The following is a 21,721-nucleotide window of genomic DNA, read 5'->3' as shown; positions in this document are numbered from 1 at the left end:
ATTTTATGGCTAGCAACTCCTGCACCGTAGAGGAAAAACAAAGAAAGGTCTGGATGCATACCACCTTATATCTATAATTCTGCTTTGATTGTAGTCTTACGATGCATTTTTTCTGGGAAAACTTTCAATAATGCTTGCTTATGTAAAGCATTCTCAGACAGAAACCTTGCAAAGCATCATCAGAATAAATATAAATGTGTGGAGAATTACTATGGTTTTATTTATTGTAATAGCTGTGGTTAAAATGTAGATCATACTGCTGTTTTGGATCACAGTCTTAATTCCAAAAATTGCATGATCATAGGTGGATTATATCTGCATCTTTTCAAATAGATGGCAGAATATATTTCTGTGCTGTTTTTCCCTAAAAAAATTTTGAAAGATAAGAGGCAGGAGTTTCAAGTAACATTGCAACATTTAGTTGTCAAACCATGAATGGAAATTGCCATCATAGGGATTGTGTGTTTACTCTCCTACTTCAAAAACCTGTGTGAAAATGTATCCAAGAAGAAAGGAATTTCTTAAAAAAAAAATCAAATAATATCTTAGTAGATGAGCAGTGATTCAACATAACTAAAACAAATATTAATTGAAAAGAACCCTAGAATACAGAGAGGAAGTGTGTTGCTGTTTGGTGAACAGCACTCGCTGGAGCAGTGCTGCAGGTGATGGACTATCCAGCAGTTCTTTCCTGGAATGCAATTCCACTGATCTGCAACACTCATCAGTGTCCTGTCTGGTATCTGAGCTGCCTTTCTGAAGTTGCATCTTTCCATCATTGTTTATTTTAAATACACAATGCTACTCTCCTGCAGTTTTATGATGAAAGAATGACAACAGTAGGGAGTTACTGACTGTTAAGCAGTGACAGGTTTTGTTTCTCCACCCTTGATCATAATATTTCAGCATGTATAGCAAACTCCACTGCCCAGCAGTCAACAAGATCCCTTTTTTGAAACAAATACTTACAACCCTCATGACTGGGCATGTATCTGTAGTGAGATATCACAGAATTCGTAGCCAGAAAAGAATCAGTACCAGTAAAATTGTTGAAATTATTTAAGTTTCATTTGACCAGTTTATGCTGCCATTCACCTTTTCTCAACCCCATACATGACTTTGATAGGTTGGCCAGTCCCACTGTAGACAGCTTTCAAATGGAATCGGTTGCAAGCCAGTTTGTTATGTACCAAATTCTGCGTGGGCTTGCCAGGCTATTGGAGTGGCTCCCACTAGTACCATCCTGAAAAGGCATGGAAACGTGTCTCCACAAATGCAGGAGCCTGCATTCTCAGAGTTTAAATTAGTCTGTTCTCTGAGATGGTAGTTACTGCACAGCGTCTCAGTGTAAGCTAGTAACGGCCAGAATTAGAATCTGAAGACTCCCTGACTTGCAGGGGAGGAGTTTGGGTCTAAACAATCTCTATAGTTATCCTGATGCGTTTTGTCATATTTAGGGATGCATTTTGTACACATAATTCATAGGCTGCTTTTTCACAGCAGAGCGAGATGTTGAAAGTTTCCTATCTGTACAAGGTGTTTATCTGGTCTGGTTTTATCCCATATAGTGCAGATAATTTTACTACTGTTCAGAACAGTGAAAATTTGAAGAAAACCTGGTCTTTTTCCATATGATGTGTAATTATTCAAGATGTACTTGTGAAGCTTCTTTCTGTTCTAAAATGGCTCGTGTCTGTCATCCAGTGACTCTAAGATGTGTTTTAAATAAGTATGTCCACTTTGAAAGATATGTTATTGCCAAGTCATTTTCTATAAAGGCAGTGTTACTTTATGAGGGTTAGGTTTCCCCTGTTCTCCTTCCCAGTAAAGATCTTCTTTCCTGCATATCTGACCCTTCTGAGATAAGGTTTCCTTCTGTCAGCATTTAATGCCATGGGAGCGTTATCAAGCTGGTGATTTCATGTAGGTGGATGTTGTCTGATGGTTACAGAGTGGTCATTCCTTCAGAAGCTGCTGGTCAGAAAGGATGCAAAAATGGTAAAGCCATTCACAGTGATGGGAACCAAACACTCAGAAGAGCAGAGGCCTAAAGGTTTTGCTTTGCTGGGAAGGCATTAAGTACCTGCTGCTGCTTTGAGATATGGGGGGGGGAATGAGTATATCTCCAGGAGTCTGAAATAAGGAGGATTCACCACAGCATTACTTTTTACTTGCTGTCTGCTCTAAGATTCAAGAAATTCTTTGAAACACTGTGGTACAGAAGGCTAAGTGTAAGAGTTGACTCTATTAGTGCTCTGTTTTCTTATCCTTAGCTGCTTACTGCTAAGAGTTTTGTTTTACAGAAACTGAACCTGTGAATTCATGTTTAAGATAATGCTATATGCTTTTGACTGTCTTCCAGAGGAAAAGTCAGTCCTAAATGCACTCGACTGATCCCAAGTATTTGTATGCATTTGCTGTAATGTGTTACAAATTCAGTCCTGGAATGGATCTCATTGCATCATTGTCTGCAGATTTTTGCAGCCAGATGTGTTTCCTGTACCTTACTATACACTTATTGATATATGGGACCATAATTCAGATGATGATCTGAATATTTCCAGAATGTTTACGGCATTTCTGTTTTCCAAGATGGTCGATAGTTTCAGCCTGGCCCTCACAGGCATGGCAGAGGAGCTCGTGAGAACATTTTGGCTGAATTTCTGATGATGTTCATAAGGTAGAGGAGCAGCAGCTGCTGTACTGGTATCAGAAAGAGAGAAAGACTAATTCCAGGGCAAGGCAGCTTTCAAAGGCAAGTGAGCATCATGTGACTGTATGTGTATAATTTAAAAGAAAAAGAAAAAAGCTAGAACTTCAGCACAGCCTGTCTCTCCAGTATATGAGAAGTGAAGCAAATGAATATGGCCTTGAATACACTTTTTAATTTTTCAACACTGTATTTTGCCAACTTTAGTTCACTCTGTTGACTGTTCAGTCAGACCGTTTTTAAATTAAAAAGGAATACATGTTTGAATTATTTATTAAACAAAAGGTGCTTCCGTGCATGCAGACTACCTGGGTTTTGAATTTCTTTTGGTGTTGGAGCTGAAGAAAGTGCATTGCTAATAAGTTAAGAGAATGAACAACCCTCCTTCTTCTGAAATAAGTCTTTCTCTGTCTCTGAGGCAGACAGTAAGATAACTTGTGTCTGTCCAGCCAGAGAAGAATGTCTGATTTCATTCGAATGTCTGATCTTCATTCGAATGTCTAATTTTGACCTTAGTACAAAGTTTTTTCCTCAGTTTTCTAGGCTCCATAGAGACAAAAAGTTATTAATTTCTGGTAGAGAAATGTACTCGCAAATCAAGCAAGCCTGGATTATCTCCTAATTTTATAGATGCTCCCGATGGGTTAAAATATGTATTTACTGGTAGATTAATGTGGAGGAACTGTAAATATGTAGAAGGAGGCTTGCAAAAACTTTGTATCACATTACCATCAGCCTGTATGTCCCTGGAGGTTATCAGTGATAAGCACCTTGTACAGTGACCTCTGCTTTGCTCAGTCCCCATTACAGCCTCTGTGTTGATGTTCCAGAGTAGTGCACAGACAGTGTTTCTTGTATTTTTGGAGGAGCTTGTATTGTTAGCTTCTGAGTGCCTGATCTTTTCTTCTTCACTTCCCCAGAAGTAAAGAATCACTAGCTTTGGACTAGACTTTGGCTGACAGAGAAAACACTGTCATGCTGGGAAACTCAGAGGGGTCTTCCATCAGCTGGGGAGCTGTGGTTCTCATCTTCATAGCTTGCTTAAAAGTTAGTGGGCTGTTTTACCTGGTGTTGAATCTGAGGGAACATCTGTCCAAGAGGTTGATATTTCTCGTCACTGATGTGGGACTTGATAACCGGGTGGGATCGTAGTGATCTAAGAAGTGTGATGCACTGCAACAGGCCGGCCATGGCAGCAAGGAGGCTTTAGAGAAAGGTTCATGAGACTTGCCAGGGCTCTGAAGAGCTCCCAGTCACACCAGTGTGTGTGGGAGGGTGGTTGTGAGCCTGGAGCTTTTCTGTGGAAGGAGAGCAGTGAGCAGTAGCGAGCGGCTGGGCACACCCTGGCTTTGATAGCTACAGATGGAGACCTAAAAGATTGCAGGGCCACAGTCCAACACCAGCACATGTAAAATAAGGCTCAGGATTTAGATAACTCTGTTCCAGCATACTGACGTGTGTGGCCACATTCCAACTCCAACACATGCAAAATTAGTTTCAGGATCATTCCAGCATACTGAAGCCGATGCCTAAACCAGTTATTGCCACAAGCTCAGCTAAATCAGAGGAGAACATTCAAAACAGTATTTTTTCTCTTTTTTTCTTTTTTTTTTTTTTTTTTTAACCAGGATAGTTCAGATGAAAAAAAATTATATTTTCATAGTGGAAAAGGAAAACGGAATTATTGATATATCAGCTCCATAAGCAGCATTTCATATCTTTATAGCCCACAAATAGCATATTATAGTATCTGTATACTTTAAGGCTATTTTACAAAACATGGATATGAGTTGACCTAGTAATGTACTTTTTGAGATACATCATTAGTATAAAACAATTAATGAGCCCCTTCAGAAAATATCATGTTTTCAGTAGGTCCAGAATACACTGTTAAATCAATGAAGAAAAAACCCATGGTGAACAGTTAAAGGATCCCTTCTCAAGATTCAAAGTAATGAATTTAATCAATATTTTTCTGTTATAGCAAAAATTATATAATTAACATATTTTATTTATAAGAAAGGGTGCTAGTAAAATAGGTTCAGCAGTTAAGAGTTGCTTATAAGTATTTTTTCAAATATAGCTCATTTTTTTGTCAAATGGGTAAAGAAGTTGAAAGTTATACTTAAGTGGCATGTACCAAAGGAGTTAATGGGAGGAAAATTGTTTACATAAGCATTGGTATTAGCTCAAAGTGGTCATTTAGTTTAAAGACAGCACTGGTAAGTTAAAAGTAAGAAAATATGGTTACTGGAAAAGTCTGTCAGAGTCCAAAAGTTGTAATACACACCATGACATTATTCACTCTTTAGAGACTCTGTCAGCACCTCTGTAATCAGTAAGCTCTAAATGGAATGACAATCTTTAATTCTTTCTCATTTTGTTGAGGGGAAAATTAGTAATTTAGCTACCTGTACAGATGCTTTTAGGTGACTGATTCTTTTGTTGGTTTCTTTCTTACCGGTGTCTACAGAGAGATGTTCCTGTGACATTTTAAATAATTTACATTTTTCTTTATTAGAATGAGCTTTTATAAAATCTGATGATCTGCTACTAGCAATTCTGTGCTGATTTTGCCACCCTGTGATAAGATGATAATAATAATGAAAAGAGGTTTTCTTAAACAATGGTGTGCAAGAACTTATCCAGTGATACCTGATGGCCTGAGAGCTACTCAGAATGTAGGCAGGTCTGTGGCTCTGACTTGAAAAAGAATGATTTGTTTGGTGTTTGGATTTGTTTAAACCCAGCAACTCAGGGTGAAACCTGTCTAGTGTAATTATTAAATATTCCTGTACAAGTACTCAAAAGATTTTAAAAGATATTAATGGATTTTGAAAACTATATGGTGGTGGGTGTTCATTTGTGCCTTTTAGAATCTTTCAGACTGCATTATTTGGCACATGAGAAGAACCTAAAGAAAATAAGTTCAATAGCACTTTCCTCCACCCAGATTCATCTTTCTTACAGTTTACTGACACTTGGATTTTCTTCATAGTGTAGCCTGTACACTGTACCAAATGGTTCTGTTTGTCCCATGTGTGTGTTAGGAACAAGATAGAGGTCATAATGAAGCACATCTTACCTGTTGGTTTATAGGTATGTTGAGACTCTAACATGTGGAAGAAACAGGGTAAGTATGGAAGCGAGGAGAAGGCAATATATTCATTCACAGAAGTCCAGTTAATGGTTATTTTAGTTGATTAGCTAGCAACTTCATTTTCTCCCTCATGAAATTGCCTCCACAGATCCTTACTTCTGGAGCTTAATCAGCAGTAGCAATCCATCCCAGGAGTGGGAGATCAGGAGTACTTAATTAAAGAGGGACTGTAAGGCAACTCTCCCAAATTGGATATCTGATCTAGCCTTGGCATCAGGAGAGCAATGCTAGGTAAAAGTGTTTATCAAGCTCCATGTAGCCACTCTGCAAATCTCAGAGATGGGAATATGATGCAGACAGCCTGTAGAAGCTGCTATAACCTGAGTAGTATGGGTTTTAAGGCCATCTGGTACCTGAACACCTGCCTACAAATAACACATACAAATCCAAAAGATGGTCCAGTTGGATAGCCTCTGCGCTTAGATTCCCCACTGGAATTTTCTCCAAAAGCAGTAAACAATCTGTATAAAGTTTGGAAAGTCTTTGTCCTCTCTGGTCCGTAATCAAGTGCCCATTTCAAATTTATGTGACAGGATCAAAGCTAAGACAGGTGAGCCAAGGGTTTGGGTAAGAAAACTATTGAGACATGGGAATCACAGACTGCTTTTGGCACAAACATTTGGTAAAACTGCAGAATATTCTAAGCTTTTTTAAGAAAGGGAGGACAAAACCATGGAAAGCACATTGTATGGAGGGTTTGAGAAGTAACATTGCTACCAAAATTATAAACAGACACCAAAGTAAATTTTGAGGATAGATGGCAAAGAACACTGGCAAAATACCAAGGAGAGATCCATGAGTATATATTTAAGCACAACCCTTCTGATACAAAAGGTATCAGCTTTGCTTGTGAAGATACACATTCTGGACTGTGAAGTACAATAAGGTGTTCTGGCAGCTCAGATGTGCTCTTCTGAAGAAAGCAAGAACTAGCACAAGCTAGATAAAATGACATTCTGATAGGTGGCAAAGTACATCCAGTTCTAAAGCATCAACTTTTCTGGTGGTAAGATTATACAAATCTAGTGCAATTTCATGAACTTCATCTGGTAAACTTGGATCTAAAATGCTTTGATCTATACAGTCCAATTAAGGAAGTGGGATTTCAGAGCCATGATTTTGGAGTGGTAGATCTGAAAAGCCAGTGAAGGAGTTGAGTGGTGGAAGAGTCCTGCATATGAAGAACCTAGGAAAGAAGGTTTTGCATCCTGCAGTTTTGAAATAAACTGGCAAAAATGGTGTTAGAGGGACCAGTGTAGTGGTCCATGGTCATTTGCTGCAAGCTCAGCTCTCATGAGGTAGGTGGAGGTTCCAGGATCTAGTAGTGATACCATTGAAATGAAGACTATTTAAGCAAAAACAAGCACTCTCATGGCTGTGCTCTGTGAATTTCTGATGTTCATTGAATTCATTGAAGGACTGTGCACAGGTCTGACTGCATAGACCTATACCTTTTAATTATACCATTTGTGCATGTGCATATGACTTTAGAATGGCCTTAAAAGTCACAAGCACTGGAAGAGGGTGAAGAAGTTTGACATGCAGGCATGTGCATATATTTAAAAAAGAAGTCTGCAGCACTCCTTTCAGTTTCATTTCAATTCAATTTTACCAAAACTTATATTTTCATAATATGGTAAGGTCCTGACTCAAATCTAAGTGGTGAAGTTACACTGAGTTCAGTAGGGCTGGAGAGGTACACAGTAGTGAGATTAGAGTTTGAAGCTTACTTTCTTCTCATGCTGAGCTAAGAATACATGTGATGGTTTGCAGGATAATGATATTTAACTGTAATATTCTTGGGGCATGAATGGCATTCCATTGATTTTCAACAACTGAACTTGGTATTGCTGATTAATAAAATGATAAATGCAGAAAATGAACTATTTTGTGTTTTATTAACAATTTGCATTTCATATAGTATTTCATTTTAAATAAGTATAAAATCATACCATTGAATGGTAAGATGTAATTGCTGATCATGTATCTCTTTGTTCCAGACACTTTTATAAAAGTGTATGTATTATGTATGATCTGACCTTCAAATGTCATGAATGCGTTGTGCAATAAACTGTCAATATTTGTGGCTATAAGGTACTAGATGACTTTTACAATAATTGGAACAGCTTTATTAAAAGCTTGGATCACTCAGCTGGTTAAAGAGAAAGACAGAGGCCAATGTTCATCTGGGAGTTTCCTTCTGCCAACTGTTAAATGAAAGATATTGCAAGATACTTAAGATGTCTTCTTCTTAAAAAAAAAAAAAAAACAAAACCAGTTAAAAAGGTCTCATACCAAATAATAGTCTCTCAAAAAATATTTTTTTTTAACCTGCTTAATTTTCAGACAAAACTGAGCTCTGTCAGTTAATGGCAAGTAACCAACCCTGGTTTTTAAGTTCTGAATCTGATTTTCTATGTCTTTTGGTCACACAATTCTTCAAAGAAATGAGGCAGTTAAAATGATGTACTCAGAAACTGTGTTTGAACTTTGATTATCTTAAAAGGTTTTAAATTTTTAGAACAATTTGAAAAACTAAGAACTCCAAGACAAAAACTCTGTAGGGAATTCGATCAAAATGAAAAAAGTGGATAAGAAATGTTTTGTGATGAACCAAAGCTTAATTTTGGTTAAGTGTCTACTAATATAATTTTGTGCTGTATATCCAGCCTCTCAGAATATGCACCACAGTGAAAAGCAGTAAGATATAACCAACACTGTGTACATACAGTATTGTCATGCAAAGTGTTTTGAACCCAGGGGGTGTGAGAACCACCAGTCTTCAGGTGTGTCATTTATGGGCTTAAGGTGTGTGTGCAGCCCCCAAGTCACCAGCCTAACAGTTACCAAGAAATTGCTTGGAATGTTTTGCCTCTCTTCCAGTTGTGCCTGAAATAACACCCAGCTACTCCCCTGCAGCCCAGGGTATTGGCTGTGACTGACATTCACCCACTTCTCCATGTTGCAAGACTTCCCTCATAATAAATGGCTCCGAGCATTTTACTTCAGTTTAATTTAGACTGTAATTTAAATTTAACTCTGCCATTGCACTAATTGTTAGCAGAGTCAGGGCAGTTTGTGCTTGTTGTTTGTCTGTGTGGTTCAGAGGGCTAAGGGGGAATTCTTATGTCAGAAGTGGTATCTTTTTATTTACCAGTGGAACCTTTGTATAATCTTTATTTCTAATAATACAAACAATGTGAATGCTGCTTTCTCACTGGTAGGCCTCCTTTCCAATTCTCTTCTAAAATAGCTCCCTGTTTAAACAAATTCTCTGCCAATCCATAGTAACAGTTTAAGATTCCCATTTATGGTCATTATAAAACCTAAATCCTTGATGAAACAATAGAGACAGCAAGTTGTTCCTGACCTAAGACATTAGTAACTCTTTCCGGAGGCCTAAAATATAACTGTAATATTTAGTAATATTAGAAGCTTTCATTTTAAGCCGTGAACTTCACTAGCAAAGAAGTGTAGTGACATCTGCTAATAGGGTCCTAATTTCAAATTATGAGCACAGGGCTAGATTCTGCTCTCATTTACATCGAGCAGTACTAATTGAAGCTACTTCAGGTAGCTAGAAAAATATGATTAATTATATTCCCACTTATATTCCTATTTTCCACTATTTTCAGTATTATTAAAGCTTTCTCTAAGGAATAGGCAAGAAAGGTAATGCATGTTTTCCCAAAAACTTTGCATATCCTGTGCTGCTTCCCAGGGATAGAAGTGGTTGAGTCCAGGCATACTTGCACAAAGGTGACAGCAGTGACAGGATTAACACACTGAATATCTTCTGACTCCCTTCTTGACATTAGATTTCCTGCTGCAAGATGGGCTAATCTGGGTTGTTTACAGGTCATCAAAAAATAGCTGTGGTCACTACCACTTCTTGTTGCACCATATTTCATTAACTTTTACAGGCAGTTCTGAAGAACTACAAATATTTTGAATTTCAGAAATATATGAAGACCTGGGATTATGTGAGGCTTTAAAGGCTTTTGGCCACATTTTCAAAGAGTTCTTTAATAGTGTCGAAAATTGTGCAAGGGCAAACACATACTTGTAAGTCTGATTACCTATTTTGTGAGTTGATTACCTTTTCCATGTGATTGCCTGTTTTTGGCTAATTTGGCAAACCCTGTGTCGACAAATTCCAACTGACTTCACTGATGATTTAGTCTGCATGAGGACTGCAATTTAGCTCCTTTGAACATGAAAGCACCTCTTTGTGAATTTCTGCACTTTCACATACACACAGCAAATAAATAGTCTGGTAAAATTTGTGGGACATGTATGTAGATGTTCCTTTCAAAATTTGGCTGCTAACGTGACTGAAGTCAGTGCTGCTGCCTAACCAAGTGAAAACAGGTTTCTTTTTATGAAAGCAATCCATCCTTTTCTAATCATTTTTATAGATTCATCCCAGACAGGTGGGCCAGTTGTACAGAATATATATGGAAATGTCAAAGAATTTGTTTTCTTTTGCTCTTCATGTGTCTGTCTAGATAGCTTTTGCTTTGAGTACAGATTCACAGTCCACCTAAGTTTGTCTTCTCTTTTCTAGCAATATCCACTGAAGTTGGCATTTTGCCTCTGTGACATCTGCATGTGTGTGCTGAGGGCACCGCCTGCCGTGGCTCATTTCTGGGTAGATCATTTCTGATACCTAGTAAGAGATCTGCTGTAAAAAAAGGATTCGCTGGTGTCTTTCTCACTTTCTCTTAACCTTCTACTGTTAAAGTGCTCCTGGTTTGAAACTGTTGATTGGGATTATCTGTCTCTTTGGAAACTTCCTCTCCAGGTTAGGTGGTGATGTGGAAACAGAGCTACATGGGCCATCTCTATACTAGATGGGGAGTGGTGGCTTTTAGTCCCTCCTCTCCTGAAAAGTGGCCACAGTCTGAAGAAGGGCAATCCTTCAAATGCTGATCTTATGGATTGCTCAATTTTAATTTCAGTCTGCGTGACAAGCAGGTTTGACCACATTTTGGCCAAATTAGCTCTTTGGTTATGCAGCTAATTGGCACCTTCTGATGTGGATGTTGAAGTGAACTTTCTTTCCTTGCATTTGTCCCATGAGAACATGTGCACAGTCAGTTATTAGGTGTAGCTGAGGCATGGTGTGCAAGAGATGTCCCTGTTATACCACCCCAGAAGCTGCTTTGTGGCTGAATTCCTCTGTGTCCTGTGCCATGGAGCAGTATCTGCCTGCCCAGCAGGTACAGCAGAGCAGCTGGAGGACTCACAGCTGTTCCTTTTCCTTATACTGACACAAAGACCAGTTTTGTATGTAGAACTGAGTATTGCTTTTTGCACTTCTGTCCATGACTTTTGCTGTGAACAGACACTTTCAAAGTGAAAGTTCAGCAAGAGTAAGTTCAGAGACAAGACTCTGAAGACTTACATGTAGCATTTACATCTATACCATACTTTATACTCTGTTCTGTTATTTCCTGCATTTGAATCAGGAAAGGTTGGGATGGGCAGGAAGACATTCAGGACGTTGCTCTGCCTATAATGGAAGCAGATAGTAAAAAAAAGGCAGTTTAATCCCATGTGCATCGAGTGCACATCATATAGACCACATAACTCAGTGAACCACAATGGCTGTAAGATAAGTAACTGTTCTCTTTCCTTCCTGATCTTTTATCCTCAGAACTGAGAAGCCCAAAACCCATAGCTCAAATCCTGAGTAAATCATAAATTAAACTACTTTGTGGAGGCTAATCCTAGTTCTGCAGATCCGTAAAACACCACTACATTTTTGCACAATTTACAGAACTGAGATATTCTGCTTGTGAAGGGGCTCTCAACAGCAGGAGAAAGGGGACACCAGAGTTGTAAGATACATGATTATTGCTAGAGCTGAACATTTTTCATTCCCCACATACTCTGTTGTTGGCATAGTCTGTATTCACCAGTTTGCTTCTTTTTTCTTGCTGATCTCTTCTCCTTTTTCAGTGTCACTTTTTTCACCCTTCGTTTTCCATAGATCGCTTTTAAGAGACTTGGTATGAGGAAACCCTGGTAGCAGAGTCAGTGAGACTTGAACACATTTTAAAGTTAAGCACATTTTAAACTTAAGTGCCTCGACAAATAGGTACAATGTGCCACAATGGGGCCCGAGTGAGAAGCTGGGGTAGCATTTGATGGGAAGAGTCGGCAGCCTTGAACATATCTTTTCATTGTTTGAAATAAAAGAACTTAGATGTAAAGCTGCTCATTCAGGTAGCAATGGCCTCCAGCGCTTCGGTGGGCTTTGTAGGCAGAGGAATTCAAAAGAAAACCCCTCAGCCCAGCTTTAAAGTCTTAGGAATGATTTCACTGTGGGAAGAAAAATTCTTCAAGGTAAGGCCCCTGTTGGAGCAAAGCCTTTGGAGCTATCTACTGTATGTCTACTTAAATCTAAAAGAAAACTCTTCAGACCACCCACATCTTTCTTTGCTTCATTGTTGTTTTCAGTTTGCTTTTTCAGAGGGATTAGTGCTAGAGTAAACTCCGTCGTCTCACTGCCTTGAAAAAATTCAATTTTGTGTAAAGTGAAAATTACACTCTTAAATCTGCAAAGCGAGATGTTCATCTTACAAATTTATTCTTTTTTATTGGGCCACACATATTCTAGATAGAAAGATAAAAGGCAAATGGATAACAGGCCATCATTTAGAGTGACATATAGCAAAACATAACTAGTAGACTTATTCAGTGAATTCCTCCTGAGTGGCTTGTTAACTTTATCTATATATTTATCTATAATGCTCATATAGTATTTATTGAAAACCAGAATAAAATCCTGCATTTTATTATCATGCATTCTGCATTTTGCTCTTCAGAAAAACCTTTTTGCGCTCAGAAATTCGTTTTTTTCCCAAAGCAGCTTAAGCCATAATTATATACAACTTTTGAGGAGTAAAAAAGGAGAAAATCTAAACTCTTTAGGGATATTGGAATTATAGACTAGGACCTATATATGTTTTCCTGGACTCACAAAGACAAAATACACTCCTGCAGTATGCTACTTTATGTATGTGAAGATAATTCAAAATGACATTTACTAGCTTTCTAACTTAAATATTATGCTTTAACTCTGCAGTCTAAGAACAGTCAGAAAATGTTAAACAAGATTGTGATGTGAAAACTATCAGATTTGCCTTTTGAAAACTAGTAATAGCTTGATTACATACAGGAATAAGATAAGCATTTAGATATATATTTTAATCACTCTATCATGTCCTTCTTTCAAGCTTTAAACAAAATAGTTTAGAGGGACCATTTTATAATACATACTGAAATGCCTGTTAGTGTTACCTTTTCCAGAAATCTGGTATTTGGGTCTCTGCTACTGTGAGAATAGATTTTATTAGAGCCAAATGTTTAAGTCTTTCTTATGTCCCATTACTTCCATTTAAAAGGCAATGCTGTGTAAACTGCACTATGTTTCCTGACAGCTTTAGTTACATATCAAATGGGTAGAGACAGAACATTTTTAGTCAGGAGTTTATGGTTGAAATAATCGAGACTCTGCATGGAGGTTTTAACTGTATGCTCCCCACCTCAGTATAACTCAGATAGCTCAGCTCCTGCACAGGGATGTGATGATGTGTCCCTCTGTACTGCTCCTGACATACCAGTAGCATCAATCTGGTTCAGAATTTCAACATTTGCCTGGTACTTTTTGGTGAAATCATAAATTGATACACATATGTGATATTACATGTCCCTGTAAGTACAAGATGATAGATGAGTTTTGTGTGGTTTGCATAATGAGTTTTTAAAAATGCCCTACGTTTTTGCAATTTTTATGTCAGTCTTTTGTAAGTTATTTTGTTTGTAGCCTGCTTGGATAAAAGCAGCTTATTCGAGATGGCTGAAAATTACTGTTTCTTTATATCAGGAGAGAGAAGAGGTGTCCTGGAGTCTCACCCACTGTATTATGATGCAAAGAATAAGTGTAGCTGTGAACACTGAAGGAGAAAACGCAGGAGCTGTGGGTGAGAGGGAGAAGGAATTCCCTCTCATCTGATGAATTTTTTCATTGCTTTTCCCATGATATTAGGTCACTGACTAGGTTGTTGGTTGTCATTCCAGTGCTGAAATGTTGCAGAAGGAAGTTTGTTAGTTGTTGAAGGAAGTGTGTGTAGACATCATCACTGTTGTTGGACCCTCTTCTCACTGCAATTTTGTTCTTTTAGGAGGTTTTAATACACTGGTGCAAACTTCTTCCCTCTAAAAGCATACAGATTTTCACAGTACTTAAATAGAATCAACAAAACAACAATCTCAAACTTTTGGGGAAAAAATTAATAGGAACGAAGCAAAAGAAGAAATCAAACCAGCTGCTGACACAGCTGTTTCTTTTCTTGTATAATTCAGTTCAATATAAAGGTACCATATGCTGCTTAAAATGATGATAGCCAAGATGAAATAATTTAAGACAATAACAAGAAAATACATGAATTGTCAGCATTCTGTCAGATTGAAAGAATGAAATAGACAGGTGTAGTATTGACATGTTTAACTTTGTGTTGTGTTAGCAGTTTTAGTGAGAACAACTCCTGACATGTGCTGAAGTGATGTGAGAACATTTCTGTGTTGCAGACATTGGAGAAGAAGCTGGGAGATCTGTAGGAGTCCAGCAGCCAGCTTTACTGAGAGACAGGAGCCTTGGTTCTGCCATGAAAGACTGCCCATATTGTGGAAAAACTTTCAGAACATCCCATCACTTAAAGGTCCACTTGAGAATACACACAGGTGAGAGGAACAAGTGAGCGGAGCGCTGTCGACACATGCCATGTGTGGGGGGGGGTTAACATAATATGTGGCTAGGAGCCTTAATTCCCAGTGTAGATTTGGACTTATTAGTTGGAGAGAGTCTTTTGAGAAAGATGTATGACAGTCTTAAATAAAAGCACAAGGAATGTGTTGTTGGATAAAGACCACTTTAATAGAATCATCTTTTCCCAGTTGAGGTTATTTCTGTCTCCTTCCCTGCTTCATCACTGTTTCCTTCAATTACCCTTGTCCTTCAATAGGCATAAGCCTATTGGTTTCAGACTTAGTTATACTAACTGCTTCAAAGGCCTTCCTTAGCATCTGCTTAGGGATTCTGTATGTTTTTCTCAGTTACTATTTTTGTTCCATTTAGCATGCTCATTTTTAACCTCTCACTGTTCATATGGATAAATCAGCTTCATGGATCTGCTTTTTTTCCCCCACTAGAACTCACATGACTAAGTACTTGTAAGTAGCAAAACTTATCATGCTGTGCACTGTGGTGAAACTTAACGTATTTTACTTCAGTAACAATCACATCATTTCTACCCTACAGAGATTTGCTACTGGTCTGGATACTCGCTTTATTTTGGTATGTCTCTCACTGGGAGGACTGCTCTCAATACCAGTAGACTATAGCCACTCCATTTAAATTGCAATATCTTGTTTGCTTAAAAGTACATGTGTGTGTGGTAAGGTTCATGTAGAGACACAGGATGTGTTTAAGGCTTATTCTATCCATAATTAAAATCTGACATACAGTGTTGAAATCCTCAGGTCCTGTTGACATCATTTGAAATTCTGTGTATGGCCAATATGATACTGTTTTCTTCCAAGTGTTAGTTATATTAGTAGACTTTGGAAGAGTATTCAAAACTGGAGATTTGGGGTACTTCTTTTTGGAAACAGATATAGTGGGTCCCTTAATTGTGGGGACATTTTCTTTTTAAACCATTTTAAAGGAATTTCAGAAATTTACTGCTACTTTTCTAAAAGAAAGGTAAAATTATTGCATGAAGAAATACATTCCAGTTGAACCTCCTACTCGAAAGACCTCACTTTTAACTCTTATTTCACTGAAGTACCAAATAAGAAGAATTTTACTCCCTTCCCAAAGTCAGCAGTCATGTTTCTCCTATGTGCTTCCATGGATCTAATACTTAATATTGGATTTGAGAATGTGAGACCTGATTTTGTAAAATTAAAAATGAAAATTAGTTAAAGAAAAACTTACCATTTTTGAGATGGGAAAATTTGTTCACTGTATTTTTATTCTCCTCTCTTTGCATTTTGGAGAATACCACACTGGTTTGATCTGAATTTTAAAATTTGGCACTCTAATGTAGTTTTGTCTGATTGGATTGCAAACCATGCAGTGCAGGAATATTCTTTTCTGTGTGTTGGACTTTGTGGGGGAAAAAAAAGAAGAAAACCCTGTTCGTGTGCTTTTTAATGTAGTAAAAGTAAAGGAATGGTGGTTATTTTATTGAAAAATAACCTTATACCTATGGAGTTTAAAGAATTTGACATTTTTACTGTTGGACATGCAAAGAAAAACTTTTAAAATAACCTGAGGCTGCCCATCTCTTCATTTGGTTTTATTATATAGTGATCACTTTCTTCCTATGTTAAAGATGGTAGTGATTACACATTTGGTGTTTGTGCCTTAGAACTAATGGAAAGTAAATTAATGACAATGGAAATATTCCATAAAACTTGCATATTAAAAATGACTAAACAAAATTAAAATAAGAAAAAGATAAACAGATATAACAAAATAAGGAAAAAAGAAACTATTGAAACAAATTTGGAATATACTTAAAAATCATTATAAGTTTGAAATAGATAAAGATCAATTTCCATTAGTTTGAGAACAAAGCATTTGTAAATAATTACAAGAGTATGTTTAAATGAAGCAATGTTTTACATATTGGAAATAATCCTAATAAAAAATATTAAATTGTAAATTGGCAAATTACTAGAGTTATTAAATAAAAATTAAGTCACTTTGCAGTAAAGGGAAATTACGTAATAGATACCAGTTATTAAACAAATATTTGTTAGTTCATACTTAGCAGGGACAGTTTCCTGCCTTTTATGTCACACTCTGTCTTTATTATATGCCTGGATCATATAACTGACTGATAAAAATCACTTTACTGTATTTCTCCACTACATTAGCTCAATTACTGTTCTTGTTCTCACAGCACCTGTTTGTTAGAGATGAGCTCAAGCAGTTCAGCAGAAGTCGGGTTCCTTCGAACATCTGTGTGTTTGGAGGCACACGACTAGGTTGGTTTGGTACACGTGCCAAGACAAGACCCAAAGTCTGATCCAGCCAGGAGGTGCTTCTGTGGCAATTGGCCTGAAAAATCTAGAGAAGCAGCTTAATCCTCCACAAGATTAGGAAGCTCTGCTCTGTTTCTGAAGAATTAGCTAGTGGCTTGGGTTGCTTCTTTTTTCCGTTGGATATTTCATGGTTGCAACCTTCCCCAGACTGAGTCTCAGTTTCTGTGTAGTTTGCTATCATATAATAAGCTTCTGGAGGAAAAAAGAGCAAATCAAAGTTTTATTTAGCATGCTCAGTTGTGTCCCAACACACAACTGTAGAGGATTTTTCTTCTTATCTAACTCAGTGATATTAAGCCAGGAAGGGCTTTAAGGGGAAGATGTAAGATATGATTTCTGATTGTTCCCATATGATAAGAAGAAAAGGGCGTAATTACATGAAATCAGTTTCTCCTTTTTCTTGCTCTAAAAACAGTTGATGGATGAGACACTTCCCTGGGACGACCCTGAAAGAGAAGAGGAAGGACTTTCAGGCCAAAGTGCTTCAGAGCCTCCAGGCTTAGGGAGGACAGGCAGAACTCTTTCAGCCCTCTTAGATGAGCTCTTTATGCTGACTAGTGAACAGAGGTGGGCTGTGTGGTCCTGCTTCTTCAGAGCTGCCTACTTCAACTCACACAAACTCACTGTGGGAGGAGATGCAGAAACAAGGGCAAAGCGTGTCTGTGCACCAGCAGTGCAGAACAGACGTGGGTGGCCTGTCCAGTTTGTGATTCAGCCTCCTGGTAATAAAATAATATATAATAAAGCTGGGAAGGTTATGACACAGATATCTTAGGGATGCTCAGTCTTTGTGAAAAGGAAAACCATCCAAGTATCTCAGCCTCATAATGTGCCAAATGCCGATGCTTCCTGAGTTTTCATTTTTCCCCTCTGAGGACAGCAACTTAAGGTTCCTTCATTCAGAAAGCTGAGCATCTTTATGTTCTTGAGCACTCTTAACCCCCTTGAAATGGAATGAATGGGTGTGGGGTTTACTTTATAGTCTAGGCCTTTGGATTGCACAGAAACAGTTAAGTGTAAATTAAAATTTCTTATGTTCCACCTTTGACAGGTGACATATTATGTAAGAGTTGGTTTCAGCTCCTCTTTGCATCTTGCATTAGCATTCAGAAGCTACCACAGATGTAGACCAGTTTGGGTTTGTGTCATCATTAGATGCTCTGGTATATTCCCAATATGACAGGTACAGTTAAATCCCTTGAGTAATGAAAAAAGAATGATGTGCCTGAGCAAAGGAAAGCCCTGAAGATGCTTTGGATTGTGCTAAAGAGCAGAAACCTAAGAAAGAGATGAATAGGGATAAAAAACTTGGCATGGCAGTGTCCTTTGACTGAGAGTTTGTTACGATATGTATGACACATATCTTGCATATATTAGATGTATTATATACATTTCCAGCGTTACTGCATTTTCCCTTGGAAATGTGACTAGCCAATTTTAAACCTTGCTTAGATGAACTGATGAAATACAGTAAAAATGGTGCTGTTTTAAATGAGTTCAATTCACATTTCCTTCCTAAAAAAAGACTGCCTGTTGCCATTCTCTGAAGGCGCTTGTAGTGGGATGAGCAATATGAATAATTAAGGAAAATGGGTATGTGTGCTCCAAGAGGAGACAATTTTGGTATTGAACATCCTTTATTCTTACATTTCTAAGATGAACTAAAAGGACTTTTCATTTCTCTAGATTTCTCCAGATTTCCCATCCTTAACATTGTACAGCATGCCTTTTCTCCTGTCTTAATGACATCCCAAACTTTTGTTGAAAATAATTGATTGAATTTAAATTTCCTTAAAAGTTTAAGAGGTAATGTTACAGTATAAATTTCCTACCAAACACTAAGTAGGGAAATATCCATTAGTGAAATTAACTACAGTTTCTAGGTAGCTAACAATGTGCAGTATACAGTAGGGCATGGCTAATGAACACTGCAGTGGGTGATATTTCATTATACAAATTAATGCTCACATTTTAATGGGAAAGTCACATAATGAATCTCAGCTTCAGTGACAGCAATTAGAGACACAGATTGTCCCCTTCTGGACAAGGCACTGTTTAGCAATAAGCAGCTGTGTAAAAAGTCTTCAGGTTTACAACGTATATATATGCTTTGGGGGAATTAGTGTACAGTTTATATTAATGTACTGAATCTTCCCTGCAAAGTAACAACCATATTTATCTCTCTGCATTTTAACTAAGTAAAGACGTGTAAAAAGACTAAATAAATACTGCAGATGAGATATAAATAAAGGAAAATATTCAATTATAAAACTTTATAAAAATTAAAATATTTTATAGTGATGCCAAGTGCACAATTGAAAAATCTTTAATAAAATGAGTCAAAAGCATCAAATTCTATCCTTTTACAGAGTAAGGTAGTTACATCTTATATAATAGAGAAAAATGACTAGTAAAGGAAAGTAGTAAAGAGAAGAAGTTAACTAGTATTTCTGACAAACAGATTAATTGTGTAGTGAAACATGTGCAGGATCCAAAAATAATCCTACAGAACCTTTGATATTCCATTTGGTTTAAAAAGTGTGAAGTGAATGATTAGAATGATAAAAGAAATTACCGTGTAAGAATAGGCATAATAATGAACTAATTAAACCATACAGCAATTCATTTCTAAAATATCTACTGCACAATGGATAAAATAGGTTATCAATAACTGTTTCAATGGTAAAATAAAAAATGCTGGAAAATGTTTTCAGTATTTTCATTAAGCAGTATTCTCTGGAATTATAAGATGTTTGATTTCATTTGCTTTGCATGAAAGCAAACTGTGGCTTGTTTAGAAATGTGTGAGATCGAATTGCAACCCACATTGTCCCTGAGTGATTGTCAAAACCCCACAGCGAGTGGGGCTGCCAGGCATTCCGTGGTGGGGTTCTTGCACTGAGGCACAGCTCTCACTGTACTGAGGAGCAGCACTACGAGGAGTAGAAGGGCAAAATCTGCAAAGTCCTCACGAAATTTTATTAAAAAAGGAAAAGGGGACGTTCAGTGGGGAAGGGGTGCAGGACAGCTTTTTAAGAAGGTGCATGTTAAGTATGAAAGATGGATAAAGGAGCTCACAGCACTAAAGATAAATAGGTATTTAAGAGATACAGAAATCTGAGGAGGGAAACTAAAGGCAATAGTAAAAATGTGTGTGTGGCTATGAGGGTTATGGAGAACAGGGTAACATTTTGTAGATCTGGCAGACCAAACAATTGGTATCGTGCTAATACTGGACAAGAATGGATAAGGTATTACCAACCATGGTGCTTTTCTATTCTGTTCTCAGAAAGAAGAATGATGGTTTTTTAAGCATTTTCCAGTGATGCAGTTACACTGCCATTAAGTAATGAGGCTGTGATGTTGTAGACCACTGAATTTTAATATTTTTTAGAATGAATGAGACTGGATAACTTATAGATAAAGTCTTAAAAACCCTGGCTGAAGAGCTCTCCAAATCATTAAAGTTCATTTAAAAGAAAAACAAAACAAAAAAACCAAGTCTTGGAACACAGAACAAGTTCCAGAGCACTCACAGTAGTAAAAAAGTTCTGGCTATTCTAGTATTTCCAAAAAATAAAGAATGTTAAGGCCTTGAAATTATAAATTACTACCCTGTCATAAATTTGGGGGTAAAATTACAGAATGAATTTGTTAACTAATTAAAAGTTGGTAGCATAGTTAATTCAATTTTATGTTATAAAAGGAAGTTTTATCAAGTTTCTTTTCATGAAAGTAACTTGTTTGATGTGACAATTCCCTCCTCCAGAAAAAACCCCAAAACCAACCAAAAACCAGCATACAGAGATGAAATAGCACATAAACTGGCAGCTCCAGAGCAGCACTTGCAGCTCCATCTATTTGGTATTTTATCATTATTTGGAAGACTATATAAAATCACTGTTGATAAAATTTACCAATGGCACAAAAATGGTAAGATGCTAAAAATCATGGGGAGGCACTGATTAGTCACTTAGTCAAGTGGGCTCTTTTCAACAATATGAATTTTAAATCAGCAAAATGTAAAGGAACAAATACTAGAGGCGGTGATGAACTGGGCTTAGGATTGTGGTAGAGAAGCAACAGAATATGAGCTGTTAGTTGATTGCTATGTCTCTATGGATGTAAACACAGTCTTGGACTGTATATAATTACTATCAAGTTGAAATTTCATCAAAGCTTTAGTGGGTACCCATAATTTAAATGGACAATGAAAAATTGGGAAGGGTGTTCCACTCAATGATGAGAGGAGGTGAAGATGTGACTGGTTTGCTGTCTGCAAGTACCTTCCTTAGGAAATAGATTTTTTAATTTAAAAAAATCAGTTCAATCTAGCAGGGAAAATTTAAATCATGTTCAGTACTAGAAAGCAGACACTGGACAAATTCAAGCTAGAAATAAGGCACACATTTTGAGCAGTGAAAATACTTAATCAGTCAAACAGTTTTCCTAGGGTAATGTTGGAGTCTTCTTTGCTGCTTTTGTTGAAACAGAGTATGTTTAAACTAAAACAAGTAAGTTTTGTTTCACATTGCAGTTATGCACTGATGCCAGAATTATCATATGAGGATCTCTGCCTGTGTTGTAGAGCAGACAAGATGATCATAATTGTTCCTTCCAGCCTTAAAATCTGTAAATCTAGTTATAATGTGGCTGTGGTCTCCTTGCACAGCCCATAGCAGTGAGTTCCCATGACCAGTACAGTCAGATTGTGTTCTGAGCAGGGCTGG

The 21,721-nt window shown here is 37.3% G+C and overlaps 1 protein-coding gene across 10 annotated transcripts in view; it reads left to right on the top strand.

Annotated features, from left to right (window-relative positions):
• ZNF536 (zinc finger protein 536) overlaps positions 1-21,721 on the top strand; it is a 344,508-nt gene that overhangs the window by 199,972 nt on the left and 122,815 nt on the right. For all 10 annotated transcript variants that reach the window (XM_039381484.1, XM_039381483.1, XM_039381485.1 and 7 more), the window contains one exon: positions 14,469-14,621. In XM_039381484.1, coding sequence (XP_039237418.1) covers positions 14,469-14,621 — 153 coding nt within the window. The remainder of the gene's footprint in view (positions 1-14,468; positions 14,622-21,721) is intronic.

This window comes from Pipra filicauda, unplaced genomic scaffold (assembly GCF_003945595.2).
Source record: "Pipra filicauda isolate LSUMZ 115617 unplaced genomic scaffold, ASM394559v2 scaffold227_size1260479_pilon, whole genome shotgun sequence".
NCBI lineage: Eukaryota > Metazoa > Chordata > Aves > Passeriformes > Pipridae > Pipra > Pipra filicauda.
This window is presented reverse-complemented; position numbering and strand designations above follow the sequence as displayed.